General features: G+C 32.2%; 2 protein-coding genes across 4 annotated transcripts; one reads left to right on the plus strand and one right to left on the minus strand.

Moving 5' to 3' along the window:
• The first annotated feature begins 552 nt into the window (after positions 1–552).
• Positions 553–10,190, plus strand: LOC129920054 (protein lines). 3 transcript variants are annotated; one of them, XM_056001211.1, is made up of 2 exons: positions 553–870; positions 6,990–10,190. In XM_056001211.1, the coding sequence occupies exon 2, from the start codon at positions 7,062–7,064 to the stop codon at positions 9,681–9,683; it is 2,622 nt and encodes an 873-aa protein (XP_055857186.1). In that variant the 5' UTR covers positions 553–870; positions 6,990–7,061; the 3' UTR covers positions 9,684–10,190. The 3 variants fall into 3 exon arrangements, with proteins under 3 accessions (XP_055857186.1, XP_055857187.1, XP_055857188.1); XM_056001212.1 differs by lacking the exon at positions 553–870 and adding an exon at positions 900–1,042; XM_056001213.1 differs by lacking the exon at positions 553–870 and adding an exon at positions 1,040–1,156.
• Positions 10,191–12,599: 2,409 nt separating this feature from the next.
• On the minus strand, positions 12,600–13,539 carry LOC129920055 (protein transport protein Sec61 subunit beta). Its single transcript, XM_056001214.1, has 3 exons — positions 13,380–13,539; positions 13,031–13,233; positions 12,600–12,959 (listed from the first exon to the last, which is right to left on the minus strand). The coding sequence occupies exons 1-3, from the start codon at positions 13,380–13,382 to the stop codon at positions 12,872–12,874; spliced, it is 294 nt and encodes a 97-aa protein (XP_055857189.1). The 5' UTR covers positions 13,383–13,539; the 3' UTR covers positions 12,600–12,871.
• Between the last annotated feature and the right edge of the window lie 2,857 nt (positions 13,540–16,396).

Genomic DNA, 16,396 nt, shown 5'->3' on the forward strand with positions numbered 1-16,396 from the left:
AGCTAATTGTGAAAATAAAATTAAAAGTTAAAAATATAAAATATAAAAGGTACTAGGTCATTTATGTAAGTTGTTCAACATAAAAAACATCAAATAATAATTTTGAATATGTTTCTTCTTCAACTTTTCACTTTCGGATCCAAAGCCTGGTACGCTGTTCGCGCTAAATTTTAGCCGAGATAATTTAAAAAAGTTACCAAACAAACTTCTACTCCACCGATAGCTGAATCAAACAATTCAAAATATTTTTGCTTCATACTGTACTACCACCTATCGTTCGCACTGCCATCTATTAGCAAATTTCTTTCAAATGTAAACAAATAACAAATATCTTATTTAAAATAAAAATATTTATTTAAATAAAATACAATTTTTAAAGCTTCTAATTTGAAAAGGAATCATTCAAAATGTTAAAAAACATACATTTTATAAATAATTTCCCATCAAAACAAATAAACATACAAATTAAATCCATCTTCCACTATTCCCTACCAAAATCGCTGCAATCGTTTAAAAGTTATTATTTACTCCCTTTTTTTCTATTCCAAGATGGCGTATAATTTTAGCTTGTGTGCTTGTGTGTAATTAAGAAGTCACAACTCTTGTTTCTTGTGTATTATTCCAATTTACCAGCGTTTTTATTTCATTCCCCCCTCAGAAATTCAATATCAAATTGGTTTAAATAAAAGTGTATAAAAGTTTATTCAAAAACTAAAACAATAAAAATTAAATCTACATCAACAAAAACAGAAAAAAGTAACAAAAAAAAAGAAAGAAAAGGATATAAAAAAAAACAAACATGAAGCCAACTAAACGAATGCATAATAAAAATGACATTTGAAAGAAAAGTGACATTTTGCCACTAGAAAGGTAAATATTTGTCACACAAATTTACTTTTTTTTTCAAAAGAAAAACAAATCAATTATCACCTCAAAATAATGCAATTTTAATAAAAAAAAATCAATAAGAATTGTGTAGAACTATTAAATGTCTAAATGGAGTGCATCAATTCGCACACGCTTTTTACACGTAACCTTGTGGGTGCGTATTTCGGTAGCACCTTTGTCAGTGGAAAGAAATTCTTGTCTCTTGCTCTCCCATCTTTTTTTTTTATTTCTTCGTCGTCTTTTTCTTGATTTGAGTTTTTGGAATCGCGTGAGTTTGGGAATTTTGTTAATTTATTTAAATAATCATTTTATTTAAAGTGATTTAAGAATATTAGTTGAATAGCAAAAGAATTCTTTAGATTTTCAAGTAAGTTGCGTAAAATAACTCGATTTAGAGAGGGAAAAAATAAAAAATTCCAATAGTGAACAGTAGCTGGATTCGGAAACAGCTCTCAACAGGTGGTCCCTTCAACACGCCTCGATGCTATAAGCATTTCGGAGAATTTTGTTTTATTTGAAATATTATAGTTTTGTTGAAATTTCAAAGTTATATTGCATTTTTTTGTGCAATTTAAAATTTAGTTGCAATTCATTTTTTTTTGCATCGCTGTGTCACTGTGAGTGTGGGCAGGCATGTCGTCGCTAGGAGCTCCCGGTCTTAACCTGAGTCACATCCATATTTTATTTTTAAACTATACGCGTCGTATAGAGATTGCTGTTTTTTTTTTATTTGATTCATTTCTTTAATTGATAGGAGGCATTGGGTATATTTTCATATAAACTTGCAAGAATAAAGTTGAATTTTAGAAAATAAGAAGAGTTGGATTTAAAGTGTAAATTGTATTTTCAAAATTTTGTGTCCTTCAATGTTTGTTAATACCAACTTATTGAGTGGCTACAGAAAATTTTATTTGAATTCTGCGTGAGTTCGCTATTCTGGCTAGACAACACCCGAAGGAAGGTTTGTTGAGATCCTGACTGAGTTAAACCACCACAAAGATAACTGTTTTATAATGCGAGAAAGTCACGGTCTCAATTATTTCTTCAAAAACTTTATTGGTCACTACTCTTCCTAGATAGTGACGTAGACTACAGCGCAAATACTTACTTACTTAGGGTGACCAGCGCCAGAAGGCTACGCACGCCAAGAGCTCACCTTCCACTTGGTTTTCCCAGCTCATATGAGGTCTTCCTCTACTAGGCCGTCCCTCTGCGTTGGAGTTGAAACTGTCCTTGTACAACCTATGCAGTTCTAATCACCAATTCAGACGGGAACAAAAACTGCTCAAGAACTTTGTTTTCGAAATAATTCAAGGAGTTTTCATACGACTTTGCCAAAGTTCGCGTGCCATTGGTGGCACCCCATAAAATATTTCCGGCACGCCACCAATTAAGTATAATTCAATTGCCATTTGAGCGACATTTAACGATTTTTCCAGTAAAATTTTTCTTGAGATTTTGTAAAACTGTAAAAATCTCTTCTTCTCAGATACTCACGTTCTGAAGAACGGATTGAATTTACATGAAAAACCAGACGAAGTAAAATTAACTGAACAGTTTTTTTTATCGGTAGGTAATTAGGTTTTCACAAGTTAAAGAATTATCGGAAATGCTAGGTCTACTATGGACCCTGATACGACATCCTTTGATAAATTTAACATGTCTTAATTTTACTGGTAGGAAATTGAAGAAATTGAAATGTAGCTGAACGAATTTGTCCGATATCGACTCAAAAATTAGTCAAAACGAGGAAAGATTTGGAATCAATCAAACTAGATAGGGTGGAGGGCAATACGACGAACAATTCCAAATTGATGGAAACATGAAATTGGAAAAGTTGGAGACCTACTTACGCCCGTGAGTCATAATTTGTCCAAATGAATAACATTAAAGATTCGCTTAGAAGCATATTGTTAGATGATTCCAAGTTTATCTTTCAGTTCAGCCTGCATTTTACTTAAAATGACGAAACGTAGCCCTGATACAAACTTCTTGGCATCGAGTTCACAACAAGAGAAGTCATACTACACTATTTCTTTCACTTTTTATTTTTTGTTTCTTTGTTTTATTTTGTTGAGGTACATCTAAAAATTGAAAAGTGAAAAATTTCAAATTAATTTTTTTTCAAACTCAGTTTTTCCGAACGTAAAATTTGAAACAATGATGCAGAAAGCTTATGTTTTGGTTCCAAAAACAATTTTTATTTATTTTTTAAGGCACCTCACTCAAATATTTTTTTTTTTTAAATGGCACGAAGCTCTAAAAAGGTTCGCCATCCCTGGCCTAGGTTTTATGTAGATTAAATCCTTTATTTCCTCGAAGATATGGCTGTCCATTATGATGTTTTGTCACAAATGTATTATGATTGCTTTTATAATCCACTCAAGACGATTTCTAGTTGGGTAAAATAGTTATTCCCCAAGTGATTTTTGGTAATAGCAAAAAACATTCAGCCCGATTCTGAATGAAAACTCCCGAGGAAATGAGTTCGGGAGAAGGTCTCCCAATCGAAAATTTTCGGTAAATTTTGCGCTCTTTCGGCTTTTTCATTATTATTATTAACGACAAGGGAAAAAATCAAAACAAAAAAAGAATGATACTCTCGGAATCTTCTTCCACTAAAATTCCAGTAGTTCATTATTTTATCGTAATTTTTTTCAATATCACACATTGAATCATATTTTTTTGTCCACCTCTTCTACATTTTCAAACTTCACCCCGCAATCATAAATTAAGAGGAACATCAAATATTCAACCATCCACGTACCTCCTCCAACATTTGATCTACTTTGTTCCCCATCTGTTAAACTCTCTTCTAGCTTTTTAAATATATTCTCTCTGTTAATAATATTAACAGACGGAATACGATGGAACAGTTTGTACCTTTCCTACATATACAATAAAGTCTGATTCTGTCTCTATTGATGGTAAAACTAAGACACACTTAATAGTTTCAATAAAACAGGAAGGGCTCCCAACAGATCCACATTTCTACGCGCTTCCTTGAAAATTTTGATGTTTCTCCCGCTACTGTTTTTGCTTCTCATAATTTCAGCTCTAATCAATCCTCTTATAATGCGGCAAATAACATCACCAATTCATTAAATAGACAGTGGGACCTCATTTTCTTATCTGACCATTAGACCTATTTCCTAAGAAGCTAGATTTTATACATTCGTTTTTAATTTGGTAATGTGAAGGCGCACATAAAAATGTGTTTCCAGAAACCAGCTTAACGAAACCGTTTGGATGGTTTTCGGCTTCAAGTGAAATGGGCCTTATAATTCAGTTGTCACTCAAAGCCACCAACTGCTTAAATTGAAATTGAAAATTCCTCTTATGAAATTACTTCAACTACCTATTTCTTAGTTGTCTCTTCCTATTACCTTGAAGGGCTCATTCATTTCCCTATCTTTAAGAAAGGCAAGAACATTATTTACGAATCTATGTATTACATATTCACTGTAAATCCATAATTTCTCCTCTGCAGCATGGTTTACCCCCAACTTATGAAACAGAATTTATCTTTAAGTCCCTTCGTGCTTTACAGAACGATTATGAAGCTTACGTTATCACTACTGACTTAGTAGAGCGTTCGATAAAATTCCCCATGAAATTAATAACCTTTTTCTTAATGCTTTCGGAATTCAACCTTCGTTTATCTCATGGGTTAGTTCTTATTTGAAAAACTTCAGTTTCTCCTTATCTGAAACTATCTCTGCCACTTTAGTGGAGTAACTAAAGCTCAAAAATTGGCAATATTAGGGAACCCGGCCGAACAGCTTAGATTTTGATGATCTTTTTTTTCAAACGTCGGTAATTAAAAATACTTTAAAGTCTATAGATTAAAAATTGCCGGTGTTGCCGTTTTGATTTTTTAAATTTAATTGAAGATTTTTGTGAACAAAAACAAATTTTTTTCAAAAATTTTTCTTAAATTTCATAAATTAATTGATGCCAAAAGATTGTCTAGGAAATTCAAGGAAAAAAATATATGGGAGTGAGGGACAATCTTCCATAGTTCAAGCGGTAGATGCAATTTTCTTATTAATTGACTTCAAACACAAAAAAAAAATATTTGAACACAACAGCAACACCTACAATATTCAAATATACATTTTTTAAAAGCTAAAAGCTTAGTCATATATGTAAAATTAAAATTAAGTTAATTGAATGAACGGCTTTTGAAAGAATGGTAATTGAACTCAGATTTTTGAAAAAAAAAAATTATTGAAAAAATTTTAACATGTCGTTTTTTAAACTTGGTCGTAATATAAAATGCATTTATTTTCAAATTTTTTTGGCCGCATTTATTATGATTTTAAATTATAAAAGGAAATGTCAATATGTATTACGGTTTATGAAAAAAATTAAAAAGTATTTCATTTTCGAAGAACTTTTTTTAATAAAAGTTTTGAAAAAAAATGTAACTTATTTTTTTTTTTTAAAGTTCAACATCTAAACATAAAATTATTTTTTATTCATTTAGTAACCCTTACTGTTGAAAGTTAAATAGCAAAAATTTAAAGTTCCTATTTACCACAGTCTTTGATAATTAAATGCAAACATTCAGTTTTAATAAAAAAAAACCATTGAAATTAAAGTAATTTTTCATTTTTTTTTCAAAAGTGTGATATATTTTACCTTTTTTGCTTCGAAATTCAACTGATAATATTTATGGAAAAAAATTTTTTTTAAATAATTTCATATTTTATTAGAAAAAGTTTGGAAAAAAGTCATTTCAAATTTTTCTAATAAAATTTTTTTTTTAATTCTGAGTTTAAGGACCATTTTTTCAAAAAGTCTTGATTAAATTTAATGGATTTAAATTTAAGAGATAAGAATGAGCTTCTGGCTTTTTAAAAATGTATTTTAAAATATTGTAGGTGTTGCCGTTGTTTTCAAAATATTTTTTTTGTGTTTGAGGTCAGAATGTTAGAAAATTGCATTTATCGCTTAAACGATGGAAGATTGTCCCTTACTGCCTTTTATATATTTTCCTTAAATTACCTAGAGAATCTTTTGCTATCATTTGTTTTATGAAATTTAAGCAAAAAAAATGGTTTTGTTAAAAAAAAATTAATTTTAATTTTAAAAAACAATACGGCAACACCGGCAATTTTTAATCTATAGACTTTAAAGTATTTTTAATTACCTACGTTTGAAAAAAAAAATCGTCAAAATCAGAGCTGTTTGGCCTGGTTCCCTAATAATTTGCTTTAGTTACTCTACTACTTCTGATGCCACGCAGGGAAGTCTAGGTCCACTGTTATTTGTCCTTTCTATTAATTATGTAGGTAATGTTATCCACAATTCTGAGCTTTCCATTTATGCTCATGATATGAATCAAAACCATCCAACCCTTCCTATTTCTAATCACTACAATATGACTTAAATTTATGTTGCAAAAAAACTGTTTGGAGCTAATTATTAATAAATGCTAAACTATGCATTTCTCTCGTAATTGATTATCTCTATATCCAAGGATTTACTTCTTCCGTGATAAACCCACTCCTATTATCTCCTTAATCCTTGATTTAGGCTTTATTTGTGATAAGGAGCTAAATATCCACGCCCACCTTGATAACATCATCAATTCTTCACTTGGTTTTATAAAACGTCGGTAAAAAAAAATTCTCTAACCATTATGTTACCAAGTCACTCTACATAACATGTGCTGACATAATTATATCATTCACCAACTGGTAAAATTATATAGCTTAAACAACTTTGAACCCATCTCCAGAATGTTACGCATATCCAATATGGTAGTAAGATATTTTTAAAGCATTTGTTGTGTCGATAAAAAGATGGTGAAATGTGAAACAAAACTTAGCTGAATAAATCAAACAAAAATGCATTAATCATAAACATAAACAACATCATCCAATTTCAAGAAAAAATTCAACAACTTATATCTAATTTCCATTCTACATACAAATTTAAATATTTTCTTTTAATTTGAAGTCTACAGAAAAATATTTTAAATAATTTTCATTTAATTCACCTTTAATTAAGTTCAATGGTTGTGGTTAGATATAAAATAACAATAAAACAAATTGTCCATTATTCAAAAAGAAAAAACTCAAATTTATTTACAGAAAACTTAAAACAACAAACACAACATCTCGATTTGGTAGCTACACAGATAAATTTACAAAAAAGTAAATTTAATGGTCCTACGTAAAGAGCGTCCACCCGGTGCGGGAACCTCAAAATCGACAACAACAATGCCCAATGAGCAGCCAGTGACAAAACGTCAACGAATAGAAAACCGCAGCAATAATAATGCCGATCCTAACACCACATATCAGCCTTCTTCATCATCATCAACGACGACGGCGACGACGTCGTCGACATCCTCATCATTTTCTGCACCACCTTCGCCTACTTCAACAACAAAACCAAATTCTACACGAAGTTTGGGACTGGGCTCCTCACCGCCAGATATACTTGCCACTGCATCTGAACTTCCATCATCATCCTCCTCTTCTAATCGCAGCAGCAGCAGTTCATCCACATCTTTAGCAAGCGAAGATCTGCACCATCATTTATATTCGAATCGTCATAACCATCATCACCATCACCACAGTGGTAGTACATCAAGTCTGGCAAGTTGCAGCAGTAGCTCGGTAGCTTCGACTGCGACGATAGGCATTGATGAAGTCGATAAGATGACGACGCCTCATCGGAATCACACAATCACCGGCGCTATTTCTAACGCCCAAGCTATGCCCGACTTAGTGCCACGAACAAATGCTACCCCAACAATAGTTACCATCACAAATGAAATGGGTGAATTTGAGGAGTACCTAACCAAACAGTGCCTGTGTGGCATAAGCGAACGTACACTGCGCCGACCCTTTCAAAGTCACTACCACCAGGATTCGAATGGGGTAAAGCGAGTGGCCACGCTGCACGAGTGGCCAACAAACAAGCTGCTCCAGTTCCTATCGAATCTACAGTTGCTATTCGACGTGTACCTTAAACAAAACAGCAAAGGATTCATCTGTAGTCGAATAATGGACGTGTGTGATGCTCTCATACGCAACGATCACAATCTCATTGACGAGATAATCGTGTTAGCCAATTTCAACAATAAATATGTGCAATTTCTATCCGGTCGAGTATTGGCCAGCTTCTTAGTTATAGCCAAGCACAATATGGACGATGATTGGCTTAAAAAACTTGTAGACAATTTGTTTCAGTTTGAGCGTTTGGATTTTGTGGCAATTCAAAAGATTCATTTTAGCTTGGAAATCATCAAGCGAATTGTCGAATGGAAAGATGTCGATTTGCATCCGTTGGAAGATGAGATTGAAGCGAGAAATGCAGGCATTTCATCAGAACAAGCCGATGCAGGTGGAGCAGGTCCATCAACTTCTGGATCGACATCAAGCAGCCATGTGTATCCTTCATTGGAAACTAACTATTTTGCTGTGCATTTTCGAGACTCTGAGGACATTCTAGAAGGCACTAACGATGACAATAGACCGAATGATGCAGCATCATCGGAAGAAAGACACCTGAGTCATTTGCAAACCGAGGATGGTTGTCATGTTGTGGCGCTAACCGATTCGGAAAGTTTCGATACAACTCATCTGAAATGTATTACGATAAAAATTCTAGAAAACAAATGGCCTGCTTTGGTTAAAAACATGAGCAATCTGATATCGAATCACATAGAACTAGAAAACGCTGAGAATTGTGTGCTAACATTTCTGCATCTCTGGGAGAATATCATTAGTGTAAAAGCCAATCTCTCGATAGTCGAGACGCTCCCATTTTACGCTCAATTGGACAAATTCGAACTGTTGCTTAATCAAAATTTATCATGTACCATCTATAAGCAAATGCTGAGCCTTTTCAACGAAGCTCTGTGCTATGGTAGCACTTTAGCCCTGCAAGATCTTCTGCCTGAAGAGACTTGTATGCTAGCACATCAGATTGTTCGACATGTGAAGGACTTTCGTATTTTAGAATCGCTACCGAGAAGACAGCCGGAAAATATGGTGAGCTTATTGGGTTTTAAGGGTCGTTTGATAACATTCGAAGCCGGAACCATGCAGAGATTTGCTTCAACACCAAACCACGATGAAGATGCCATCGAAATGGACAAGACAATACTTCAAAAAATGGTACTCTTAGTTCTCAAGTCCATTGCAGTGACTGTTAAAGAAATCCGAAGTGATTCGTCGGATAGTTCGATTGATAGCACCGATTATGATGCCTTCCAGGACATGGTTCTAATAGAAAGATCAATCAGAGATGTGTTACGAAAACTCGAATCTTTCATTAAGAACACTCTAGAGTTCCATCCAGAGTGTCACTTTAGTAAGATACTGATTCATCTTTTTGACGACCAAGATGATCATCTAATTGAAGCGATGGTGTGCACGTTGGATGTTACAGCTGGCATCTCATTTCGCAATAATGCCTTTCCCGAACTTGTATCAATGCTTAATCCCGTTTACACATTTCTAGAGTTCCTCAAGATGATTGCAAACAGCTCAGATTTGTTGCTGGACTTGCTTGTTAGCAATGAGACGTGCTTTCTGTTGTATTTGCTTAGGTTTCTCAAGTACATTCGACTGAATTGGTCAATGTTTGTGACGAGTTGTCATGACTTTGGCATGGGTGCCAACACTCTGGACGAAGCGATGAGTGTTTTGATTCGCCTGCGATTGCAAATAAGCCGCTTGGTTTCGAGATCATTATACCCGTATGATATTTCTCCAGTGTTGCGATTGTTGGATAGTTGTGAGAGTCTCTACGAAGGGAATGAATTAAGCTAGAATGGTCAAGGGTCATGGGTCACAATGTAATAAAACACAAATAAATATTTAAACAATAATAAAAAGCAAAAAAGACTTAAGGACATTTACAATTATAAGACAACCAAACCTGTGTAGCACTGTACAAGATTTTTTTTATTTAAAAAAAGAAAAGGATAAAATTGTTGCCTTATTTTCATACACATACACACAGATAGACTAACTTAATTTTATTACATGTTTTTTTTATTAAATTTAAGAATTTAGTTTTTAAGATTGTTTTAAATCTTGCCTTAATGTATTTTATTTCCCTCCCGAGACGACAATGTACGTAATTAAGTTTTATTATTATTATTTTTTTTCCCAATGTAAATGTTAAGTTTTCTTTTTTCTTTGAATTTTCTGCAAAACAAAAATTATGAATGCAGGAAAAGAAGAAGGGAATAATGTTTTATATTATAAATATATATATTTTCTTTGATTATAAGTTTAAAAGATTTAAGAAGAGAAAATTTTGATTGAAGAAACGTGTGTATATATCGATTTATTTAAATAAAATATCTTTTTTTATAAAACAAACAAAAAATGTTTTTTGTTTGACTATCTGCTAGGAGATAGTAGTTTTTTAATCAATCCGACGTGCTACAATTTGTGAAACTATTTTTGAAGATAAAAAATCTTATCTTTTTTGGTTAATTTTTTGTAAAGCAAAAATTGAATGGTCAAACAGATATTCTATAAAATTATAAGGAAGCAACGAAAAAGAAACTGAACTATCTACATGTTTCGACCAACGATATGTACGATAGAATACCTTTGCTCAAAATTCGAATCTGAAATGCTGAGGAGAGAAAAGTTAATTGTTAACAAGTGTAGTTGTCGCAACAATGCAATTAAAATTTTGCACATCAAAGAGAAAAAACTACGAAATTTTCAACAAGTGCTAGTTGGCAGTTTTTAGAGTTCTTTGAAAACTTGTCAAGTAAAACTTGTCATTAAAATTGTGTGGGAAGTGGCTCTCGGTGAAATTTTCGGAAATATATGTATATCAAAGAAAAATTAATAGTTTAAAAATAAAAAACAATGTTCAATTTTTTTTATTTCTTAAATTTTTTTGGGCTAGTTTTAAAAAAAAGTACTTGAAAATTTTTAAATGTACTACCTTATGAACATTGAGAAAGAACGTTTGTCAAAATGTCTTTTTCATTAAGAAATTCACACTACAAAAAATGCAGCATCGAAGCATAATACCACCTATATAACTGACTTTAACCATCATAAGATCCATTATGACATACTTATAAAATATGCGTAGTGCATCGTCCTCCCAATCGCTAGGGCGTGAGTTCAAGTCTATAATAAACAAGTCTATCAACTCACTTAAAAAGTTTAAATGACCTCAACTCCATATTTGTTTAATTGAATTATCGCTCCGCTTAAAAATAAAAATAATTTTCTTTTTTTTTTCCTTTCTTTACAAGTCTATCAACTGCAATTTTACTTTGAAATAAGGTTTGATCGTTAAATTATAGTTAGTTGTATGCTAGTTTTAGGTGTTTTTTTTAGCAGTGACTTAGTCCACTTTCATAATTAAGGCTATGAGAATAATAGTGGCGTTAACCATAACATTCAGTTTTGAGCTACGAGAGATTTAAGAAACAGGGTTTTTTAAAACAACACTTTTATGAGTGCCATCTAGTTTTGAGTGTAGCTAGCTGCATAAATCTTTTTTTGTATTAAAATAGATATATTAATAGACCCATTTTTATGAAAAACTCATTTTTGAAAAAAAGTGGGTAACGCTACTATTCTGCCCATAATCTCGTAAAGGCCCTAACTACACTTTTCTTACTTCTGAGTTATAGAGGGAAACACTAAATCTAATATCGCAATTTGCATATAAAAATTAAAAAATCAAAATTACATTTTGAATTTTATGAATTATTTGAAGACCTAGGCCAAAAAAATAAATGAGAATAAATCAGAAAAATAACTCCAAATATGCAAAAAAATATAAATCGGAAATTTTCTAGTTAGGGCCTTTAGGAGATTATGGGCAGTATTGTTCTCATGGCCTCAATTATGGGCACAGATAGCTTTAACTTTTCCAATCATTAGGAAAATACGATAGAATCGTAAAACGATTGAAAACCATTTTAAGATCTTTGGTTGCCGTTGATAGACTTTCATATCTAATTATGTACTTAAAAATAACTCAATACTTCCTCTTAAGTCTAGAAACCACAAGAACAAAATGCGACTAATAATCGAATTAATTTTTTTCCTTTAGTGTAGTAACAACAACAATGATAAACCATATTCAATAATTAGTTTTTAATTGTGCATTTACATACATTTAAATTTCTTTCAAATATTTAATAAAAATGGCGCAAGATCTTAAACAATTTAGGAAAATGCTAAAGCCATTTTAGTAAGTTACTAAGTCAAAAAGCAGTCAGTAACTGACTAAAATGGTCTTAGCATTTTACTAAATCGTTTAAAATTTTGCGCCAATGCATTTTTAAATAAAAGGTTGTTGGGGAATTCACAAAAAAAAAAACGAAATAAACACTATTCTAATTTAATCAAAGAAAAACGCTAGTAGGTATAATTTTGTTTTCATACATTATCATTATTTTACCAAAAAGAACTGAACCATTTTCGAAGTTTTTAAAAAAATCAGCAGAAAAACAACTTACTCCAGAAACTAGGATACATGTTTCTTAAAGAAGTCATTTTTTTCCAAGACTCCGTCGTTTTTGTTTAAATGAATTTGATGAAGAAGATGATTAGTTACTATTTCCTCTCCTTGAAACATTCCTTCATGAAATGCCGGAAAATTAGGTATATCACGTAGAAACAAACTGCAAGGCAAAAAAATTGATTTTGCCCAAAAAATACAAAAAACCATTTGTTTTTTTTTTTTTACAAAAAAATGTATTTTATTGTTTATGTAAATTATGTTAAGTTTTATATTTCTACTTGGCCACATACAAATTGTGGAATGAATTACATTATTAAATAGTTTTTTCTTAATTTCAATCTTTTACAACACAAAATTTATGTTTTTTTCCTATTTTTTGTATTTAATTTAACCCACTATTTGGGTATAAAAGAGTAGAAAATTCTAAACAAACTATTACTTAAAAACGAAAGGAAGAAATTAATAAAAAAATAAGAAAACTGTCGACGTCATCTAAATGAAGTACCTAAGAACGGTTGTATTTTCCCCAAATGTGTAGCATGAACACTGAAGCGATGAAAAGCAGTGACATTACAAGAACTGGAACTGGTCCACTAAAATTTATATAAAATCAAGAATTTAATTAAACATTTAATTATTTGATGGTTATGTTTCTACTACTTACACTTTAATACCGGGAGAATCATCAGTATAGAATCGCCACATACCTCCGGAGCCAGCTCCACCTGTGGTGCGACTTCTGGCAGCAGTTGTTGTAGTTTTCCTTTGTTTAACATTGCTTCCACCAGCAGCACTGCTTCTGGGGGCAGATAGTTTGCTTGGGGAACGGCTTCCAGTTCCAACGGAAGTTGCACTAGCAGGAGCAGGCTGCAATATAAAGTGAAAGGTGGTTAAAATTTGGGTTGAATGGAATTCGTTTGGGTGAAAAGTCGGTCAACCAAATAGATTTCACATTTTTTCATATTAAATTGAATAATTTTTTATTAAATTGTTTAATGATTTCTTTTTATTACCATTTTATTAGATTATTTTAATTAAAAAACAATTATTTTATTTTATTATTTTTGTGATGAAAAGTATTTTTTTTCTTTTCCACACTAAAAGCCAAACCACGCACGACCACTTTTGAGAATAAAATAAAATGACAGTTCTTCCACGTAGACGAAGTAAAGTGAAGTTTGTGTGGAACGTTGTCGATAAAAATAACCCACGTAGATGAACGTCATCAAGTTTTGGGATGAAATTTGGGAAATTTGCCTTCAAGTTGATAAGGGTGTGTGGTAAGATGAAAAATTTATTAAGTCAGCGTTTACATTCGATGATTTTTTCCAATAATGATTTATCTTTAAGCCTGGTACTCTGCTCGCGCTAAATTTTAGCCGAGATAAAATTCCCATACAAGTTATCGATAATTTGTATGGGATCCATTTTATCTCAGCTAAAATTTTTCGATAATTTGTATGGGAGCTAAAATTTAGCGCGAGCAGCGTACCAGGCTTTATCAAGAACACATTGCATTTGTGAATAATTGAAATTTAATCGCTATTACACACCTCAAATATAACTATCTCCATAAAGGCATAACTACATACACCACTTTTTGAAAAAGTACAAAAGTGAAAAGATTTTTATTCTGGCTATCGCAATTGTTTTTTAATAAAGAGTATACAAATTGTTTTTTAGACCAAAAAATAAGCTTTCTGCATCATTTATTTTAATTTTCCAGCCCGAAAAACTATACAAAAATGCGTTTGAAAATTTTCACTTATGTACTTTTTCACTTTTTGAGCCAATGTAGTTATACCTTAAAGCTTTAAGCAAGAAGTGCTCAAACGTCAAACTGTTCACTTTGAAGACACTCTAATTTGTGTTTCTAGTTGTGTTCACCGAGGTTTTTTTAGATCAGAACAGGACAGGACAGCGCAGTTTCGTGAGAAACGTCAGAACAAGTTAGAACAGTCATTTAAACGTCAGTTGTCAAAATAAAAAAAAAAACAACAAATTGTGAATTATATGAATTTTTTGCATATCGGTTCTCGTTAGTTTTATCTATTTTTTTTTGTGTTTTTACTGCGGAATATATAATTAAAAATTTTGTTGTAGTTATAAAAACCACGAATACCCGAGAAATATTCGCATAATTAAATCAAAACAAAAACTAAAAATGACAGCTTTGATTTTGACACTTCTCACGAATCTGTTCTAACCTGATTTGACTTAAGAGCAAGAACAGAATAGCCTGTTCTAAACTGTTCTAGATTTGTCAATGAACAGCAAACTAGAACAGTTCAGCACAGAAAAAAACTCAATGACGGTGTTCACATTGGCCTCAGTCAACCGACTCATTTTGACGTCTTTGTGTTTTTTCTCACTCGCTCTTTATGGTGAGAAAGAGATGGCGAAGTGAGGCAGAAATTTTAAACAGATTTAAAAATTTTTGGAACATTTTTGGCATTTGAAGTTTCCCAATCTTGCCTTAGGGTTGGAGCGAGAAAAAAAATATTTTTTTTTTTACATTTTCCTTTGTGTTATGTCAACGAAACTACGTTATACATAAATATTTTGAAATAAAGTTGCAAACTCGTGTTTGATTTCCTGAAATAAACAATTAAGATGAGTAATTGGAATAGAGTTCAAACGACACATTTAATTAAGTTATACGAACAGCACCCCGTGTTGTACAATTCGCAGTGCGAGGATGCACTAAACCGCATAAAAAAGGTTTATGCATTCAAGAGCATCACGGAGGAGCTCAAAATATATCGACCTGAATCAACATTAGAAGACATTAAAAGCAAAATAAAAACTCTTAGAAAGCAGTACTTTCGTGCAAGGAATGCGGTATATAAATACAAATAAAAGTGGGGCAGGAGTCCAAGATTTATACACGCCAAAGCTCTGGTGCTACGATGAGCTTAACTTCTTGGACCAATTCCTAAAGTCAACACCTTCAGTTTCAAATATTACACAGGTAATTTTTACTTGCAATATAGATTCTATATGATGTTTTGACAAACGTCAAAATGAATGTGGAGTGTTCACACTACTTTTGTGTCTGAACACGACGCGACGGTGTGGCCTTACGTAAAAATGAGTCGGTTGACTGAGGCCAATGTGAACACCGTCCAGGACAGGACAGTACAGCCCGTCAAGAAAACGAGTCCGACCTCGGTCCGAATCGGCTCCAACGTGAGTCCGACCTCGACTACGAAACGGGTCCCACGGCCGGCGGCTCAAATTCGTATGGAAATTATAATCACCGCAAAGCCGATTGCATAATATGTATGGGTATTTTCACTACGATTTCTCCTTCGACTTTGTGTTCATACACAAAGAGTTGCAAGTGTGTGAGTGCAACCTCGTTTTTCGCGTTTTGAGGTCGGAGTGTCTTTTCTGAACTCGGTTTTCTTGCTTGAAGGGTAGTGCTCATAATTGTAAAACAGTTTTGTTATGGTGTGAACCAACTAAGTGAATTTCTGTGAGTGAGAAATAATAATAATAATAAATAATTCAATCGAATGTACCTGCGTACACATTTTTTTAAATGCATTTTAGTAAAAAAAAATCAAATTTCATAATTTTTGTTTCCTTAGAAAAACCAGTTAGGTATATTTTATTATATTATACTACGGGGTGTCCCAAAAGTAATATTTCAAATAATTTGTTTTTACAATTCTTTCACTAAAACATTGCCCAATGATTAGGAACAATTACCTAATTAAGCAAAATATTTTTTATTTCTTACTCTATTTTAGTCCAGATTAATTAACATTTTTAAGTTTTTTAAAAACTCAATTTCTTACTTATATTTGAGAGCAGCACCGCGAAAAATTTTTGTATGGTGTGACGATGGTTTATTATTTTAACAAAATAAACAATCTGATTTCAACAAAACAGGGGTTTTCAGAGAAAAAAAAAAAAACAAAAATAAATAATTTTCTCGAACTGTTTGTTTATTTCTACATTTTTGCTCTGAAAAACCCTGTTTTATTAAATACAAATTGTAATATCTTTCCGCCTATATTCAACT

This window comes from Episyrphus balteatus, chromosome 4 (genome assembly GCF_945859705.1).
Source record: "Episyrphus balteatus chromosome 4, idEpiBalt1.1, whole genome shotgun sequence".
Taxonomy (NCBI): domain Eukaryota; kingdom Metazoa; phylum Arthropoda; class Insecta; order Diptera; family Syrphidae; genus Episyrphus; species Episyrphus balteatus.